Below are 17,135 nucleotides of genomic sequence, written 5' to 3'. Positions count from 1 at the left end.
ATGTAATATCAAGTAGTACCTGACTGATAATAGTATTTTCTGTTAAACATTGTTTTCGCGGTTCAGTGACGGAAGCTTTTATTTTAACAAGTTTAGTTGTCTCTTAACAGCACTTGCTTGAGGCCATGAGACCAATTCTCGATGACGATTTACAGGAGGCAGTGGAATCTTTGTTAATGGAAAGCGCTGCATATGATGCGAGGAGTCTCCATAGTGCTATGAAGGCAAGATAAACCTGAGCTTTAAAGTTGTGATGTGTATGTCATTTTCAATACTAATGAGAAAGAAACTAATGTCTGTGAAGAAAATTGCTTTTCGTCCAACAGCTAGTATTTTTGTCCTCTTCAGGGCCTGGGTACTGATGAAGACGTGTTGATTGAGGTCCTTTGTACGAGAAGCAACTCTGTAAGTTAATTTACCAAGGCAGTGAGGCAGTGAGAAATGTCAATAGCTCCTTAAATCGTTTTATTGTCCAAATATCTTGCTAAACCCTTCCTTTTTATTTTTCTTTCTCTTCGCAGCAACTGAAAGGAATCAGTTCAGCTTATAGCAAAAGTAGGAATAGCGTTCATTACATTTTTTTTTGCCCTCTTAACTCTACAACATTTTGCTCTCATGTGAGTTTTCATGATTGCTGTATGACACTATATACCTGTTTTTCTTTCTCTTAGTGTATGAGAATTCATTGGAGACGGACCTAAAAGGAGACACGAGCGGTGATCTTGAGGTTTTACTTGTGGGGCTTAGTAAGGTATGTCCGTCCTAGGTCGAGCTTACGCAACAGGACCGTTCAAATTGTCCTTTTGTGACAAGCGTGACAGCTAAGCATGCACACGCGATTCCTGGCTCTAACTTGCCAGACTCATGGAAACGATCGGAATGAAAACAGTGAAGTCGAAAATCGTGTCAAAACACGAGAGTACTAAGGAACCGTTTTGGTCACACGGCAATATTTTGCCGTCCTCATTGCTCAGCCATCCTACTGCGTAAACTTATTAATAGGCCATTTCCGAGTTGCTGTGAACCTCATTATGAAAGCGAGGCTAAGTGCAAAACTTTTCATATGAAAATTAGTTTTGTTTGCCTATGAATGAAAACTATTTTTCATAACAAATACTTTGCACTTGGTCTATTAAATAACAGGCAAAACGCGTGCTTGAAAAAGAGGAAGCTTATCGGGAAAATAGCTGAGAAAAGAGGAAAACTGGTTAGTGTTTTACAGGGCACACGTTGATTTTGGCGAAATCTCGCAATCGTCATGCTCATTTCTCTCTTTTCTTCTAAAGAAATGATTAACACGATAATTTGCACCTTTACTTCTGAAATTCTACAGGTCATTCAGTATACACTAATCATAAGTTTCAGTGCTAAAAACAGTCATTATCGTTCCTCTTTAGGGTCAGAGAGACGAGTCCACAAAAGTCGACAAGGAAATGGCCAAAAATGATGCTAAAGAACTACATGAGGTACGTGATTATTAAATTAATGCAATGAAGTTTATGAGAAAAAAAAGGCGAATGGTACTTGAACGAGACAAGTTCCTGTGTGTGATGTCTTCCTCCACGGTTTTTAAATACATGTATACAAAAATCAATTAATAATTTGTTCCGAACCAGAGTCTGAAATGAAGGGAAATCTGATCAACACATTTTTTTCCTCAGGCGGGTGTGGCCAGTTGGGGGACTGATGAAGGCAAATTCATTCGTGTCTTCACTCAGAGAAGCCGACCACAGCTTGGTGCAACATTCCCAGAATACAAAAAGGTAATTAAATTAATTAACCGATGGACGTTTTGCATCTAATCAAGCCCTTGTTATTATTAAATCCCACTGGCAAGCTGATAGAGCTGATCCGCGTAATGAAATTTTAAATCAATAGCCTTTTGTGAAATATTTTTTATTTTTTATCGACTAAATTAACATCTTTTATCGATTTTTAGTTGACCAGCAAAGACATCACAGACTCAATTGATGCTGAGATGGATGGTGATCTGCAGAGAGCGTTTATGACCTTAGGTAAGACAAAACTGCGGCAGTTTTGCTATCGAGTACTTAAAAATTTTTCCACGAGCGCGCGTTAGATATGAGATGATAGATAGCCAACGAGGCGCGTAGCAACGAGTTGGCTATAATCATCCCATATTCAACAAGTGTGAGTGGAGTGATTGTTTTATTGAATACAATCGAGAAATGTTGCTAGATGTTACTGATTTTGCTTTGCAAGAACAACCAGAAGACAATTTAGTGGTCGCTTTTTCTTGGGCATGGTATAATGGCTCATATACCATGGCCGCTAAGCCAATCAAATCCCTGGAATTGCATTATACAGTGATCCGGTTTTCAATAATAGTCATTAACCATATATTTGTGCAGTGAAAATTTTCCTTCCGTCTACTAGAACGTGGTAACGTAGCGGGGAGTACGTAAATGCGCGTACTTTGTGCCTTCAGGCTCGCCGCGAATAACCCCTAAAATCAAAGAACAAATTCTCCTATCTTGTCGCCATACTTTTCTTATAAAAACACTGAGAAGAAGTTATTAAAATATCAAGAAAAATTACCTTGTGTGATGATATCCTTAATTCTCAAGACCTCAGGGGGTTGAATAAGCATTGATATTACAAGGAGAAATTTGATGGTGATCAGGGCTGTTAGGGCTTAAAGGGTTAAAGGCTCCATACGCTGAACTTGGTAACCATGTCACTTTGTTTCAGTTAAATGTAGCCGCGATCCAACAAGCTTCCGCCTGAATAAACTTCAAAAAGCATTGAAAGAAGGAGACACGAAGGCTGTAGCAACAATTATCCTCACCAAGAATAAGGTAACTTATCAATTAAGTTGTGTCTCAGTCACAGAAAATTGAACTATCCACCTATCACCATTCCGGTTTGCGAAAGCCCTTGTTGGTACAAATGTGCGTTAAAAACTGTATTACGCTCGGCACTTTGAGACACTCAATGGTCAATAACAATTTTTTACGCGCCCGCTACGCGCGAATGTTCCAGTCGCTAATTAAAAAAAAAAAAACAATACAGAACAAAAACTAACAACGATTAAAAATATGAAAACTTCTTTCCAGGCGCAAATCGATGAACTTTCAGCAGCTTACAAGAAAGCTAGTAAAGTGGAACTTGCAGATGATGTTGAAAAGAAATGTGAAGGCAATATGAAGACGCTAATATTGGGGAAACTCGGACGAGGTTAGTTCACAATCTGCCAGCCGCTCTGTTTATTCGTGTATTAGATGTCTTCTTATTAGTAGAATGCAGTCAACTCCCTTTATAGCGTACACCCACGGGACCGCGAGTTAGTGTTCTTAATAGCGAGAGTCCGTAATTGCCGGAATTTATTTCAGTCAGATTTCTGTAATTTATTTTTGCCGGGGATTTAGGCGCTGTTCTGTTATCGGGGTGTCCGTAATAGCGAGGTGTCCGCAAGGCGAGAGTTGACTGTAGTGGGTAGATCTCTTGGGTCAGCATCTTTTTCTCGCATTGTAAAAGATAGGGTAAGTATTGAATCGTACGGGCACGGATCGCCCTAAATTATTCTGGATTTGAGGTGGGCGGGGGGGGGGGGGGGGGGGGGGCTGCGGTCGATTTTTCTCTTCCTTAAAAAATGAACGATCTCTAATATTTTTCAAAATGTTTTTATCTTTTTCAGTTAAAAAGGAAAAAGAAACAAAAAAGCAACAGAAGGTAAATATTGTTGTCTTTTTACATAAATAATTTCTGTTAAATTCAAAGAAACATTGGTTCTTGTATTCTTATAACTCAATTATATTGGTAAGTCATTAATAAATTGAGTCGTGTAAGTAGCTCTAAATCCTTAACTGTGATCATTCAATTGAAAACTATGGAGCATTTTCTCTCTCCTGTATCTACTTATTCGAACTTCGCATTTAACTTAGATTCTAAAGATTCAGCGATCAGATTGTTAACTTACATTCTAAACCCTCAACAGCCTGGAGATAAACAAGCTGGAAAGCAAGATGGAGCCAAACAAAAACCCAAAGCTAACGCTGCCGCGGGCCAGGAGAACAAGGCAACAAACAAAAATGCGGCGGAGAAAAATAAAGAAGAGGATCCTCAAGCAGCCTTGGAGAAAGATATGGATGAACTGCGCAAGGCTATTGATGGTGAGTTTAAATTAAATTCATCTTGGATGTGTTTTGGGTTCTCGCTTTTCATACTCTCCCGATTTTCGCTCCCTTCATTGTAGACTTCACCTGTTGTGGTGATAGCCATGCTTTGCTATTTCTTGCGCTTTTCGGTCGTCTCACAAATTGCATGTTGCTCTCCGTTCTCGCTATCTCTACCCTGCCCTCTCTTTCCCAACGCCCATCCCCTCCTCCTGATTGCCTCTTTCCCAAGCGTCACTCTTTCGTAGATCGCAGTGCTGAGCGATTTCGTGGATTCGTTTGCTTTACATTAAACCTCATGCCATTCCCATCAAACCCCGCCCCTCTGTTTTCCTGCTCTTTCAGCTGCATGCAATGGTTGCCTGTGGAACGGTAGCGCCTTCAGCTTGTCTAGATACACGAATGATAAACCATTTACTATAAATCAGTTGATGTTCTCTTTGGCCATCCATGGCTGTTGTCTTGGTCGATTCGTTTCACATGAACGATACGCTTTGGAATATAAAATGATTCGTTAAAACTATGTCTTCGTTTTTTCTTGTTTGGCAGATAGAGATAAAAACAAGGTTGTGGACATTTTAGCGAAACATTGCGATGAGAAACCTAAACTTCAGCAGCTGAAAGACAAATACAAAGAAAAACACGACCAGGTATTGAAAACAGAAGAAATGTTTTTTTAAACAAAAGACGGAAAACTCTTTTTGTTTCTACAAGACATTACGATAGAAACTTGTGCAAGGTTGTTTTACATTGTTTTACGTATGTTATTTTATGTATTTTATGTGCCTGTACGTAGTTTAGTATTTTATGTTAGGATACAGTTTTAAATCCTTTCATTTCTCTCTTTTCTAACTTGAACTACGCTGTTGTTATACATTTTCTTATTTAAAGGTCTTACTTGAAGCTGTGAAGCCGGTTTTGGATGAAGAACAACTACAGGACGCTGTAGAATCTCTTCTAATGGAGGGTTCTGCTTATGACGCGAAACTTCTGTACAATGCAATGAAGGTAAAGAGGTTTTAAAATTTCCTAATTTTTTTCTAATTCAGTGATAATATAATTCGTGTAAAGTAAGGCTGTTTTATGAATGATTTGTTTACATAAGAATGAATTTACTATTTTTTTCTGGGGCAAGCGGAAGAGACAGAAACGATAACAACAGTTGATCATCGGGTATAAAGTATCACGTTGGTGGACGTCGAAGCAATTTTGAAATGAAAGGAAAAATATCTTGCAAGGAACTTACATGATTCATGTTTCACAACTCTGTAGGGCCTTGGCACGGATGAAGACATCTTGATTGAAATTCTCTGTGCAAGAAACAACGCGGTGAGTCACTGTACTAAATGGATGCCTTAGTTTGGTGTTGATGCAAAAATTAAAATAAGAGCATGTATATTGGCACAAACATGTTTTCCTTTTTAGCATTGTACAGAAAGAAAATAAACCCCTTATTCGCTTAAGATCGTCATAGTAAAATGACTTTTTTCTCTCTTTCTTCAGGAATTGGCCGATATTAAAAAGGCTTATACAGATCGTAAGTAAAAAAATAACGAACTAGTGTATTGAGGTCACGTTGAAAATGCATCGATTCTTACTATAACAACTACAACAACAACTTTATTATATTAAGAAGCAAATAAATATAATTGATACAAAAATACTTCCACCCACATGTAGTTAACTAATCGTGGCGGGGGAAGGAAAAAAAAAGAAATTACAAATATCATACTAGATAGAATAGTCTCCTTTCGAAACATTGTCAAGGGCTACAGGACGCAAACAAGAGAAATGAATTAACATTATTATTCAATTTCCTTTGTTCGTGTCCTCCTCGCTGCACCGTCAAGCTGAATTTCAATGTATCGAAAGAAGCCTATAGGCTGGTTCCCATATAATCGCTACGATCGTTACGATCGCTATGATCGCTGCAAAATGCGACCAGCGATCCCATCGATGATAACGATCGTAACGATTGCTTTGATTCTCATATGATCGCTACGATCGCTAACAGGTTCCTGAGCAGTACGCTCGCGCGCTCCTGTAGCAGCGTGTGTTGAATTATGGGATACAAAGTCCAATGTTGTAATGACTAATGGGATATTTCCAGTCGCTACGATTGCTACGATCGCGGGAAACCAATTCTCATATGGTCGTTTTGATCGCTATGATCGCTACGATCGCGCAACACCGATCGCTAAGATCGTTGAGATAGAAATTTTTCTATGTCAGCGATCGTGATCGCTATGATCGTCGAACAGAGCGATTCTCATATGATCGCTGGTCGCATTTTGCAGCGATCAAAGTGATCGTAACGATCGTAGCGATTTTATGAGAACCAGCCTTATAGGTGATTTGCAACCAATCCCTAGAGATCCAAAAGACAATGGTGTGGCAGCCATGTTGGATGACAGAGGCTTTTGTTTTGTAATCCAATATGGCCGCCATACCATTGTCTTTTTGGATCTCCAGGGATTGGTTGCAAACCACCTATTGAAACTTAATTTCAACACTTATTGTAATAAGTAAGGTAACTCTAATCTTAAGGATGATCGTCTGATGTTGTGTGTTGTTATCTTTGATGATATCTTCAGAGTATGGCAGATCCCTGGAAAAAGACATCAAAGGAGACACCAGCGGTGACTTTGAATGTTTCTTGGTTGAATTGACCAAGGTGAATATTTTAATGCTATGTTATTTGATTGTCAAATAATTAACACGATTAGTTTATTTAGTATTTATGTTTATTTTTTGTTCGTTTGTTTGTTTATTTATTACTTATTGGTTTATAATAAATAATTAATAATGACCGTTTATTAAACTCATTTGCGGCTGACAAATAGCTAAATTACAGAGTTCAAATACAATAACAATACTGTACGAAGAATTTATTATTTTTCTTCATCTATTTAGTCATATCATTTAGTTTATTAGTAACACGATTAGCGATGTTTACTCTACCTAGGGCAACCGAGACGAATCAAGCAAAGTGGATAAAAGTCTAGCTAAGAAGGACGCAGAGGCTCTTATGCAGGTACTTATCAGCTTAACAATACTATACAGTAAAACACAACATAGTACAATGTAATGCAATGCAATGCAATGCAATGCAATGCAATACAATACAATGCAATGCAACACAATATAATACAACGCAATTCAATGCAATATTAATAATACTTTTATTGATACTCCCCAAACGGGACTTACCAGTGACAACTTGTACTTTATGTGGCGTGGGTGCAGCTGGGTGCAACTTTTCTGTGATCGTCCTAATATAGATCAGTTTAGAGTAAGGTTTTCAGAGTCCTAATGAATGAATAAATCGATTTGCTCTTTTGTTTGTGATCGCAGGCCGGGTATCTTGGAACAGACGAGAACAAATTTACAGAAGTGTTTACAACGCGGAGCTTTGCTCAACTGAAAGTTATGTTCCAGGAATACAAAAAGGTACTTATTGATAGAGAATCTTCCGTTTTTAGTGATGGCTAAGTTTTTGTTATGTTGGATGGCGGTGTAGCGGACTGACTGACTTGCCAACGGACTTACTGAATAACTGGGTGCTTGACTGACTGACTGACTGACTGACTGACTGACTGACTGACTGACTGACTGACTGACTGACTGACTGACTGACTGACTGACTGGCTGGCTGGCTGGCTGGCTGGCTGGCTGGCTGGCTGGCTGGCTGGCTGGCTGGCTGGCTGGCTGGCTGGCTGGCTGGCTGGCTGGCTGGCTGGCTGGCTGACTGACTGACTGACTGACTGACTGGCTGGCTGGCTGGCTGGCTGGCTGGCTGGCTGACTGGTTGACTGACTGACTGACTGACTGGCTGGCTGGCCGGCTGACTGACTGGCTGACTGGCTGGATGGCTGGCTTGCTTGCTGACTGGCTGACTGACTGACTGACTGACGGTCTGACGAAGGAATCGGGTTGCATTGTTCGATTGATCGATTGGCTGTTAGTTATTGACAATATTTGCGATCTTTAACTCTGCAGATTTCTAATCAAGAAATGGACGAAGCCATCGAGGAAGAAATGAGTCAAGAAATGGAAAAAGGATTTTGCACACTCGGTAAAACTTATGAATTTTAAATCGCCGAGACAGTTATTTAACATTTTCTCATTTCTCAATTGCGTTTCTTTTGTAGTGAAATACGCTCGTGATCCTGGCAACTTTTACGCTGCTAAACTACACAGTTGTTTAGAAAGTGGTGATACCGATACAGCTGGCCGGATTATTCTCACCAGTACAACGGTATGACATTAACTTAATACAACAACAATAATAACTTTATTTGTGTCAAAAGTACTTTAGCATACCTGCTAATTGGAGACACAGTAAATACCATAATCATAAAAATAGCCTTTATTTACCCTGGTAGCGTTAATAACAATGGTGCTGCATTGGCCGCGACCGTGTACAATCCTTTGTTTTAACGTTCACGCTAAAGTTGAATATCTTAACAAAAACGTTTCTATTGGTCAGTTGCTCCAACATATTTCAAAATCTATTGCGGTTTGTGCACGATAAAGGCCAAAATGCTAACAAAAACATATAACAAAGAAGTTTACCAGGCTTCATAACCAACACTTTTTGTTAGCTATGATAAAATGAAGGGGTTTTTTTTTTTGTTTTTGGCAGGATGAGCTAGCGGATATCATAGGTGGATACAAAACGCTGTACAAGAAAGATCTCAGCAAAGATGCTGAAGCGAAGTTCAGTGAAAATATGAAGAAGCTGGTTCTCCCCAGACTAAAGAAAGGTATGTATTTTTTTTCACATGGCAATAGTTTTTGTAGAATTTTTCGCGAAGCAAAAACATTCAACTTTGCAAAGCGTTTGAAGACATGTAATTGCAATTCGGATTGCGAGACAAGCACAACCTCCAGTTCAGTGAATAGTTATTCACAGGAGTGGAAGTTTTTGGTGGTGGATATTGAATATAATAAAAATAAATGTAAAAAATAATAATGATTAGCTTTTTAGACATGATTGCTGGACACTGGATTGTACGAGTAAGCTAGAGATTAATGTACTGTTTGTTTTTTGTTTAATCACAGGGACAGGAGCTCTGCAACAGAAAGAAAAGGTTGGTATCGTTCGCAACGGAAACATTAAATATATTTTAAAACATGAAAGAGTACCTATTATATGCTTAAAATGGGTACAAAACGGAGATCAGCTGTATCATAAGTATACAATTTGTCGCGTATTGCATTTTTCGTTCTTTGCAATTTCTTTAGCTTTCCTTGATCAAATCACCTTGATGAAATCATTTTTTAGCTGTGTTAACAAGGAAAACACACACCAATTCGACGTTTTACCACGTACATAGTTGATAAAGTTGGCTAAATGTTTGAAGCCTGAGGGCAAGCCTGAGGGCTTGTGGAACTGTTCAGATATAACCCATCATTGATGAGCTTACAAAACACTAGTAGAGTGGGTTTTATAAAGCTGACTTTTTAAATCTACTTTCTTTAAGGAGAAAACAAGTAACAGCATTAAGAAGGGCGCGGCCGATGGAAAGCAAGATGGCGCTGGTGCTAAGAAAGCGGACGCTAAACCCACTGCTAACAAGAAGCCATCGAAAACAGCCAAGAAAAGCCAGCCTCAAGACGACAAACAGGAATATTCCGAGCTGAGAGAGGCCATTGATGGTAAGTTTGGTGTCTTTATAAAGTGCTAAGAAGATTTGTTTAGTGCTCAGTTTAAAAACTGTATCTATCGCTAATGAGTCTTTTGAAAATACTTGATAGTTTTGTTTGTTCACTTGTGGTTTGTTCTACTTTCTTTTTAATTTCACAGCTAACAACGAAAAGAAAATAAAGGAGATTGTATGTAGGAACCTCGAGAACAAGGAGACAGCTAAGAAACTAGTGGACGATTATAATTCCAGATATGGCAAGGTGACTAATTTAAATATCAAGACCCTCGCAGTCATATGCGCTCTTTGAGCGGCTGCGTAAAGAAAGCCTGAAAACAGTCAGTCTTGAAAGAAATCAAACCCATTCATGACCTGTGCGATACCGCTTTTCGCATTTGTTCAAGTTCCGTACGTAATTGCGATGGCCTTCAATGTGTACATGATAAATCTTTCATCCGCAGTTCAAATATATCGTATATAATATACTCACTTTAAAGGTGAATATTATTGCGTACTATCATCTTATTCTTTTTACACAGGGCCTCACTGAATAACACCATGGTGACCTGAGCTCCCTGGTTAAATAACATCATTCCCTTACGAAGTGTACGTAACAGTGAACAAATGAAAGTGCTCAAGACTACGAGCACCAAACCCCACGGGCCGTGTCTCCTCGCGCGAAGCAATTTTCGCGTGTGCTCGCGTGCTTTGCGCGCCCTGCTATCCCTAACAAAAATAAGGAACTCCTCGTAATCTAAATGAACTGACAGTTGCCGTAGTTGCGCCAACCTGACTTTAGAAGCAGATTGCATCGTGACCATTAATTTTTCAATCTTCTATTTTCCGTTAAGGAATTATTTGAATCCTTGGACGACAAACTGGACGAAGATCTTATCGAAGCGTTAGCTGCCTTGTCCTTGACCAACGCTCAGTACGAGGCAAGAACGTTGTACTTAGCTATGAAGGTGAGTCGGTCTTTATGTCTGTATGTTATATTGTGGACTATCCTTGCACTGCTGTTAAAAGTATGGATGTTTTATTAACATTCTCTTATGTAAAATGACTTGTTTTCTCACTTGCTTGTTGTAGTCTAAACTGACTGCTTCGTCTCGAGATGTTAGGGAACTTAAGCAACGGCAATGACGACTGAAAAGAAAACGTCACTTTAGAATTAGATATAACTTCATTTTATTTGTGCTACTTCGCGATTATTTCAACTTATTCAACTTGTACAAAAATGGCGAACTATCCAGGAACCAAATTGATAGGCGTGGCGTTCGAGTTAAGAAAGAGAATGAAAAATTCACCGTCTTGTGCTCACATTCTCCACAAAATCTTAAATTTGGTAATTTTACGTTGTTGTTTTGCAGAGGACGACAAAGAAATGTAGCAAAATTTAAAACGCACCTGCAGAGCGATTGTTTTTCCTCAATAAAGCTATTATTTTGCTGCGTTGTCGTTGCCGTCGCCGTCGTCGTTATGTATGTTGATGCGAACGTGGTTGTAGTAGTACGACAAGTAATAACTACAATGTTTTATTTCATTGTAGGGTCTCTTCACCAAAGAGCTGGTATTGATTGAAACATTTTCAACGAGAACCAACGCAGTAAGTGAACAAAACAGCCTACACACTCTCAACCGGGACTTACATTTAACGATTTCTTACGTTTTTTACAGGATTGTTAGCGCATTTGACAATTTATAATCTATTACTGTTTGACTTTCATTTCATCAGGAAATTGCAGCCATCAGACAAGCTTACAAGAAAAGTAAGCCAAATAAGATATTGTTTTCTTTGTTTTTATGGATAAAGGTGTCATGACATTGGAGATAATATGCTAAATATCATTTTTCTCTTCGCGAACATTATTCATCCACCGAGCGCAAGGAAACTCGAGGTGTGTTCCTCCCGCGAGTCTCTCGGTTTCGCGCAAACTGAAGAACATATTTCGCGCGTGTACTAATCATGGGTTAAAGGACGATAAGAAAAGTATGGGGAAGAAGGCAAAAAAATCCTAATATTTGTCGCTTCTTTATTCAGAATACAGAAAAGAGCTGATAGAGATTATCAAAGATGAGACCAGCGGCGATTTTGAGACATTACTGGTTGAACTATGCAAGGTTTGTGTTTGAGATCTAAATCTAGGTCCGTAGAGCGTGCACACAACTTTTCTCGCTGCCCCTTGTTCTCTTTTGAATATTTTTTGTCCTCCTTCTCTTTCTTTGAAAACTATTCAGAGCAGAGAAAGCGTGTATACAAACTTTAGGCAAAATCAACGAGTCAACACTGTGGTTCCAGTTTTGTTACAACTAAAGCTCATTCAAGCTATTACCCAAAATGCTGTTTCTTGAGAACTAAGCTTTCCCAAATCGGTCTCTCTCTCTTTTGGCTCAAATTTCTCCAAGGCTGATCGGACTGCGTATAGAAAACTTAACACGACATTGACATGATAGAGACCAAACCGAGAATCAACAGAATGCGGCAACCGTGGACAGCTGTTTCGAGCTGGTTGGCTCTCGTCAGCACGGTGTAGCACAGCAAAAAGGAAGATCAACCAACGCGAATCGAGTGGTCTACCAAATGCACGTGGTAGTGATTTCGGATGGGCCTAAATTCAGACATCCGTCCACTTCATAGCGCGTGACTACGGACAGGTACATGGCCAACCATGTTAATAAAACTACAGCCTCGCAGCTCAGTCTGGAGAGCAACTGTGATCAATCCGGAGGTCGTGGGTTCGATTTCAAACCTTGTGCGCAAAAATGAAATATTCCCTTACTCATCAGCAACAAATCTAGCAAGGCCCACTTTTTTATTACGGCTTTAAATAAATCAAAGTGTCTCCCCTTTGTTTTGAACAGTACGTAATTGTAGTTCTTGGTTTGTTAGGGCCAGCGTGACGAAAGTGAAGAGGTTAACAGCGACTTAGCTCATAAGGACGCCGAGTCTTTGTTGGAGGTAAGAGAAAAAATCACGCAAGATCAGAAATTTTAGATATTGATCACCATTTGTCTATTTTAGCTTGTTAGCTGGATTGCAGATAGAAGAGTTTACCAATAAAGGAGAAAGAAATTTATCTAAATCTCATAAATTGATAGAGGTACATTGTTGCCGGGGAAGATAGCTGTTTACGTAAGCTGATGTATTGGATAGTTGTATCTTAAATGTAAAAATGCTGCACGCTAAAATTCTGGCCCCAGTTGTTCAAAGTTAATATAACTTCATCCACCGTAAGTCGGTATCCAGCGCTTAAAATGTATTGGTTGGAGTACATTTTATCCGCTAGGATAGAGTTATCTGCCCTTTGAATAACTCGGGCCTGATTATAAAATTTTTAGGTGAAATTCTTGTTATAAAATATTTAACGTGGAAATAATTGGTTAAAGACACCGTATTTAATTTTAGTAATTTCTATATTTCATACAAGTCAATGAAAATCCGTTGGCTGTTTTCTCTTCGCAGGCTGGCATAAAGAAGTGGGGAACAGACGAAGAAACGTTCATTGAGATTTTCACGACGCGCAGCTTTGCTCAATTGAGGGCAATGCTACCTGAGTACAAAAAGGTAAACACTTGTCTTGTTCGCGTGCGCATCCGTTATTTGGGCCGTCAAGCAACGCTCATCCGTTGAGTGATCCAAATAACGAATGCGCATGCGTAGGTGACTAGGTAAACACGAGTCGTGGATGCTTGCAACCGAGGTCCCCGACTTGTACTTGTCTACTGCACTCCTGTCTTGATGTTCCGCGGCAGCACAATCGTTTAATTAAGTTGTATGTCCATCTCCGTTTCACTGCCGGTAGTACACATCACTCTGATTTAATTTAATAACCATTTTCATTATCTTTTTTTTTTTTTATCTTAGTGGGCCAAGTGTGAGATCGAGGACACAATAGATTCCGAGATGTCAGGTGACCTGCGGCAAGGATTGCAGACTCTTGTCAAGTGCATCAGAAACCAGAACCAGTTCTTCGCGGACAAACTGCAAGTAACACTTCATGGAAAAGACACGAAAACTGCCACAAGGATTATTCTTGGAGAGGTGAATTCTAAACTGTCGAAATATAATTATGTATTCATTCTTTTCCTTTTTTTTTTTTTTTTTTCATGAGCGTGGCATCGATTTAAACAAAGGAGTGAAATGGAACGACGCCTGGGCCGGGTTGTTCGAAAGCCGATTAAAGCTAATCCACGATTAAAAGTTAATCGAGGTTTTCATCTCGCTCGTTGAAAATAGTTAAAAAGGCTAATTTCAAGCAAAAGGTTAAGAAAAGTCTAGGGCAAAACTGACGGACAAAATCTTTTGGGAGAATCTTTATTAACTATTAATTAAACTCGCATCAACGTTCACGTTAATCCGGGATTAGCTTAATCGGGCTTTGAACAACTGTGCTCTGTAGTTTTATTTAGTCTGAAACAACTATAGTTCTAAGGTTGCTAATTTTCTTTTCATTAGCGCAATTTTGTCAGTTCCTCAACATGGATAGATGAGGAAAACGTCTGATTTGTCACGTGTGATTTAACCTAATGACGTCAAAACGTTCCAACAGGAATAGTAAGGTTTTGATCCAGTTGTCGCCTGTGATGTTCACGACGTCACAGTTCTCGTTTCTTGAGGTCCCGATTAATTCAAAGGGGATGTGAGAAAACCCATGATGGTGTTAGATAAAATTAGCGCGCACAGAGTTGCCGGTCTCGTGGTCCGATCGTTCTGTGCGTAGTGTTGTGTCAGTTGTGGGTAGATTATTTGGTAGGGATAACCCCAATATCCCCAATAAGGTATCAAATATACTCTTTAAATTTCAAAGATGAGGATGAAGACATGTTTTACTATTATCAATTTGTGCCTAGTGTCATAGAGTTATCTACAAAATTTTCCCTTTTGGGAATTGTTTGAGTGATCTTTTTTCCTTCTTATTTTAGAGTAAAATAGCAGAGATTGAGAAGATCTACAACGCGATGTACAAGCCCAAACTTGCGGCAGAAGTTGACAAGAAATCTAGCCCTGAGTTGAAGAAACTTCTTTTACCAAAATTGAAAGGTATAAAGTAAAACACATTCACTTTTACGTCGAAGCAAACAATGATTGTGAGGGACGAGATTATGTTTCTTTTGTCAAAAACCGAGCATTTTTGCCAGAAATCGCGTACTTTTAGTTTTTTTTTTTTTCAATTTAAAGTAATACGTTTGTTAAATTTAATTTTTTTGTCAAATCTCCATTGCTTCATTTTGAAGTTGTTTTTCAAACTAATGTTTTATTGTATTCCAAAGTGTCTTAAGGTATGGCTCTTTTTTTGTGGAGCCAAAATTTCTAATGACTCAAATACATTTCATATTTTATGTTTGTCAACACAAACTATATATTGGATACACTCAGCCAATGTTTGTACGCGCCTCAAATTTTTAATCATGTCTCATTTATGTACAGCAAACTAGGTTTCTGTGTATATTTGCGTTTGTTCAACTTTTGTTATAAAAAGTGTATATGAATGTACAAGAACATGCAGGGTCACTGTGAGGTATGTAGGGTCCTGCACACGCACTTTGTAAAGTAAATGGTACATCTAAGTTATTCTCTGTAAGTACCTTGTAAAAATGCACCTTGTAACAACCACATTCGGTGGCTTGTGTTGTACTTTATTAATTGTCTCTTATAATTAATGAATAATAATTGTAGATATAAATGCACTTGAATATGCGCCTTGTAAAGTAGATGGCACATCTAAGTTATTCGTTGTAAGCACCTAGTAAAATATAATATCACTTGTCCGTGTTAGTCGTTGCACTTATGATAATTAGCTGTCTGTTTTATTTAACCTACAATTGTAGGTTCACTGCTGCGATAAAAGCGCGTATCAATTTATTAAGGGGTGGTAGCTCGGCGCGTCAGCAATGACCACTTTTAATCGATTGGCCATTTCCGAGTTGCTCATTCTGAAAGCCTCATTCTGAAAGCGAGGCCTAGTACAAAGTTTTTATTATGAAAATTGGTTTTCATTCATATGCTAATTCAGCTAATTTTCATATGGAAACCTTTTGGACGTAACCTCGCTTTCATAATGAGGTTCACAGCAACTTGGCAGTGGCCTATTCGTTTACTTTCCTGGAGATTGATAATCCAAGCAGAGTTCATAGCAGCTAGTGAACCAACTCAAGGTAATACTACTGAGGCTTCAGTTGGTTCACTGGCAGCAATCGTCAATTCTAATTGGATCGATGGGCAAATAATTTTCATTTTAAACAAAATCACTTCAAAGTGGTCTTGGCTATTTGACTGACTATATGCAACCAAGTCCGAAACAAGGATAGGTGGATGATATGGGAATGAAGACAATGCCAGGCAAAAATCACGTCCAGACTGAAAATAGCCTCCTAAGCAGACGTTGTTTGGCTCGTCACGTCACGCACTCCTCTTAAGCAGACGGCGAGTGCGTGACCGGACGCCGGAGCCAGAGAACGTCTGCGTGGAGGCTAGATTGGAAATGGCGAGAACCGGGGTCTAGACCATCTAGCGAATAAGAGAGAGGCGAGAGTGAAAGGAAAAGGAACGAGCAGAAGAAAGGGAAGTCTCCGTACGCAGCCGTTGTTAGAGTGCTTGCTTCTTTGTTTGTTGATACACCATTTTAAAGGAATTTGAAGAAAGGGCGTTAAATTGGCACATTCCCTTTGCGAACGGACCCGCGGTCTAGTCAGCAGATTCTGATAATAAGATAATAATTGCTGACGTAATCCTTTCCTTTTTTGTTCCATTAGCGTATTGTATAAATAAATGAACACCATAAACTAAAAGAGCATATCACTCTTTGTAATCAGTATCAATATTAAAGCGATATGTTGATTATTCCCGGAGAAATTAGCTACCAAAGACTGTGAAATTTCCATAGAATATATTGCTTTACAATTTTATGGTTCATTTATTAAACAAATCATACTCAAGTTTTCAGCAAGCACTAAGTTTGCCGTGATCTTTCAATTAATGGAGTGCATTTATTTGAAACTAGTTTTTCCGTTTATAAATGCTAATGTCTGGCAATAAGGCTAAACGCATGCAAAAAATCCACTTGTTGGAAGCGCTATTCAGAAAGCTCCCATGTCTATAGAACCCGACCGGTTCGGTTCCTTCGGCGTTACGCTAAATCAATATTCCCATTTTTTTTTTCTGTTAGCCGTACCCTTTAGTTCCCTGCCAGGTTCCGTCCCCGGCAGAGGCCCACATATTTGATATTTAATAACGTAAATTTGCGCCTTTATGGTTCTTCATTCTGCTTACCGCCTTTTAACAAATTATGTTTTACTTCCGGTCACCGCTCTCCCCGTTCCCTCCCTTTTTCCCCCTGGTTACCATCCCTTC

The 17,135-nt window shown here is 39.0% G+C and overlaps 1 protein-coding gene across 3 annotated transcripts in view; it reads left to right on the top strand.

Annotated features, from left to right (window-relative positions):
• LOC146473342 (uncharacterized) overlaps positions 1–17,135 on the top strand; it is a 41,501-nt gene that overhangs the window by 15,652 nt on the left and 8,714 nt on the right. For all 3 annotated transcript variants that reach the window (XM_085118528.1, XM_085118529.1, XM_085118530.1), the window contains 32 exons: positions 111–224; positions 349–405; positions 522–555; positions 672–751; positions 1,398–1,466; positions 1,662–1,763; positions 1,940–2,015; positions 2,713–2,819; positions 3,078–3,198; positions 3,659–3,693; positions 3,959–4,133; positions 4,686–4,786; positions 5,028–5,144; positions 5,409–5,465; positions 5,640–5,673; positions 6,731–6,810; positions 7,102–7,170; positions 7,491–7,586; positions 8,136–8,211; positions 8,288–8,394; positions 8,782–8,902; positions 9,201–9,229; positions 9,623–9,797; positions 9,946–10,046; positions 10,636–10,749; positions 11,334–11,390; positions 11,520–11,553; positions 11,826–11,905; positions 12,675–12,743; positions 13,248–13,349; positions 13,650–13,826; positions 14,708–14,825. In XM_085118528.1, the coding sequence (XP_084974654.1) occupies positions 111–224; positions 349–405; positions 522–555; positions 672–751; positions 1,398–1,466; positions 1,662–1,763; positions 1,940–2,015; positions 2,713–2,819; positions 3,078–3,198; positions 3,659–3,693; positions 3,959–4,133; positions 4,686–4,786; positions 5,028–5,144; positions 5,409–5,465; positions 5,640–5,673; positions 6,731–6,810; positions 7,102–7,170; positions 7,491–7,586; positions 8,136–8,211; positions 8,288–8,394; positions 8,782–8,902; positions 9,201–9,229; positions 9,623–9,797; positions 9,946–10,046; positions 10,636–10,749; positions 11,334–11,390; positions 11,520–11,553; positions 11,826–11,905; positions 12,675–12,743; positions 13,248–13,349; positions 13,650–13,826; positions 14,708–14,825 (2,884 nt within the window). The remainder of the gene's footprint in view (positions 1–110; positions 225–348; positions 406–521; positions 556–671; positions 752–1,397; positions 1,467–1,661; positions 1,764–1,939; positions 2,016–2,712; positions 2,820–3,077; positions 3,199–3,658; positions 3,694–3,958; positions 4,134–4,685; positions 4,787–5,027; positions 5,145–5,408; positions 5,466–5,639; positions 5,674–6,730; positions 6,811–7,101; positions 7,171–7,490; positions 7,587–8,135; positions 8,212–8,287; positions 8,395–8,781; positions 8,903–9,200; positions 9,230–9,622; positions 9,798–9,945; positions 10,047–10,635; positions 10,750–11,333; positions 11,391–11,519; positions 11,554–11,825; positions 11,906–12,674; positions 12,744–13,247; positions 13,350–13,649; positions 13,827–14,707; positions 14,826–17,135) is intronic.

This window comes from Pavona decussata, unplaced genomic scaffold, assembly GCF_977016875.1.
Source record: "Pavona decussata unplaced genomic scaffold, jaPavDecu1.1 SCAFFOLD_94, whole genome shotgun sequence".
NCBI classification, from domain to species: domain Eukaryota; kingdom Metazoa; phylum Cnidaria; class Anthozoa; order Scleractinia; family Agariciidae; genus Pavona; species Pavona decussata.
This window is presented reverse-complemented; position numbering and strand designations above follow the sequence as displayed.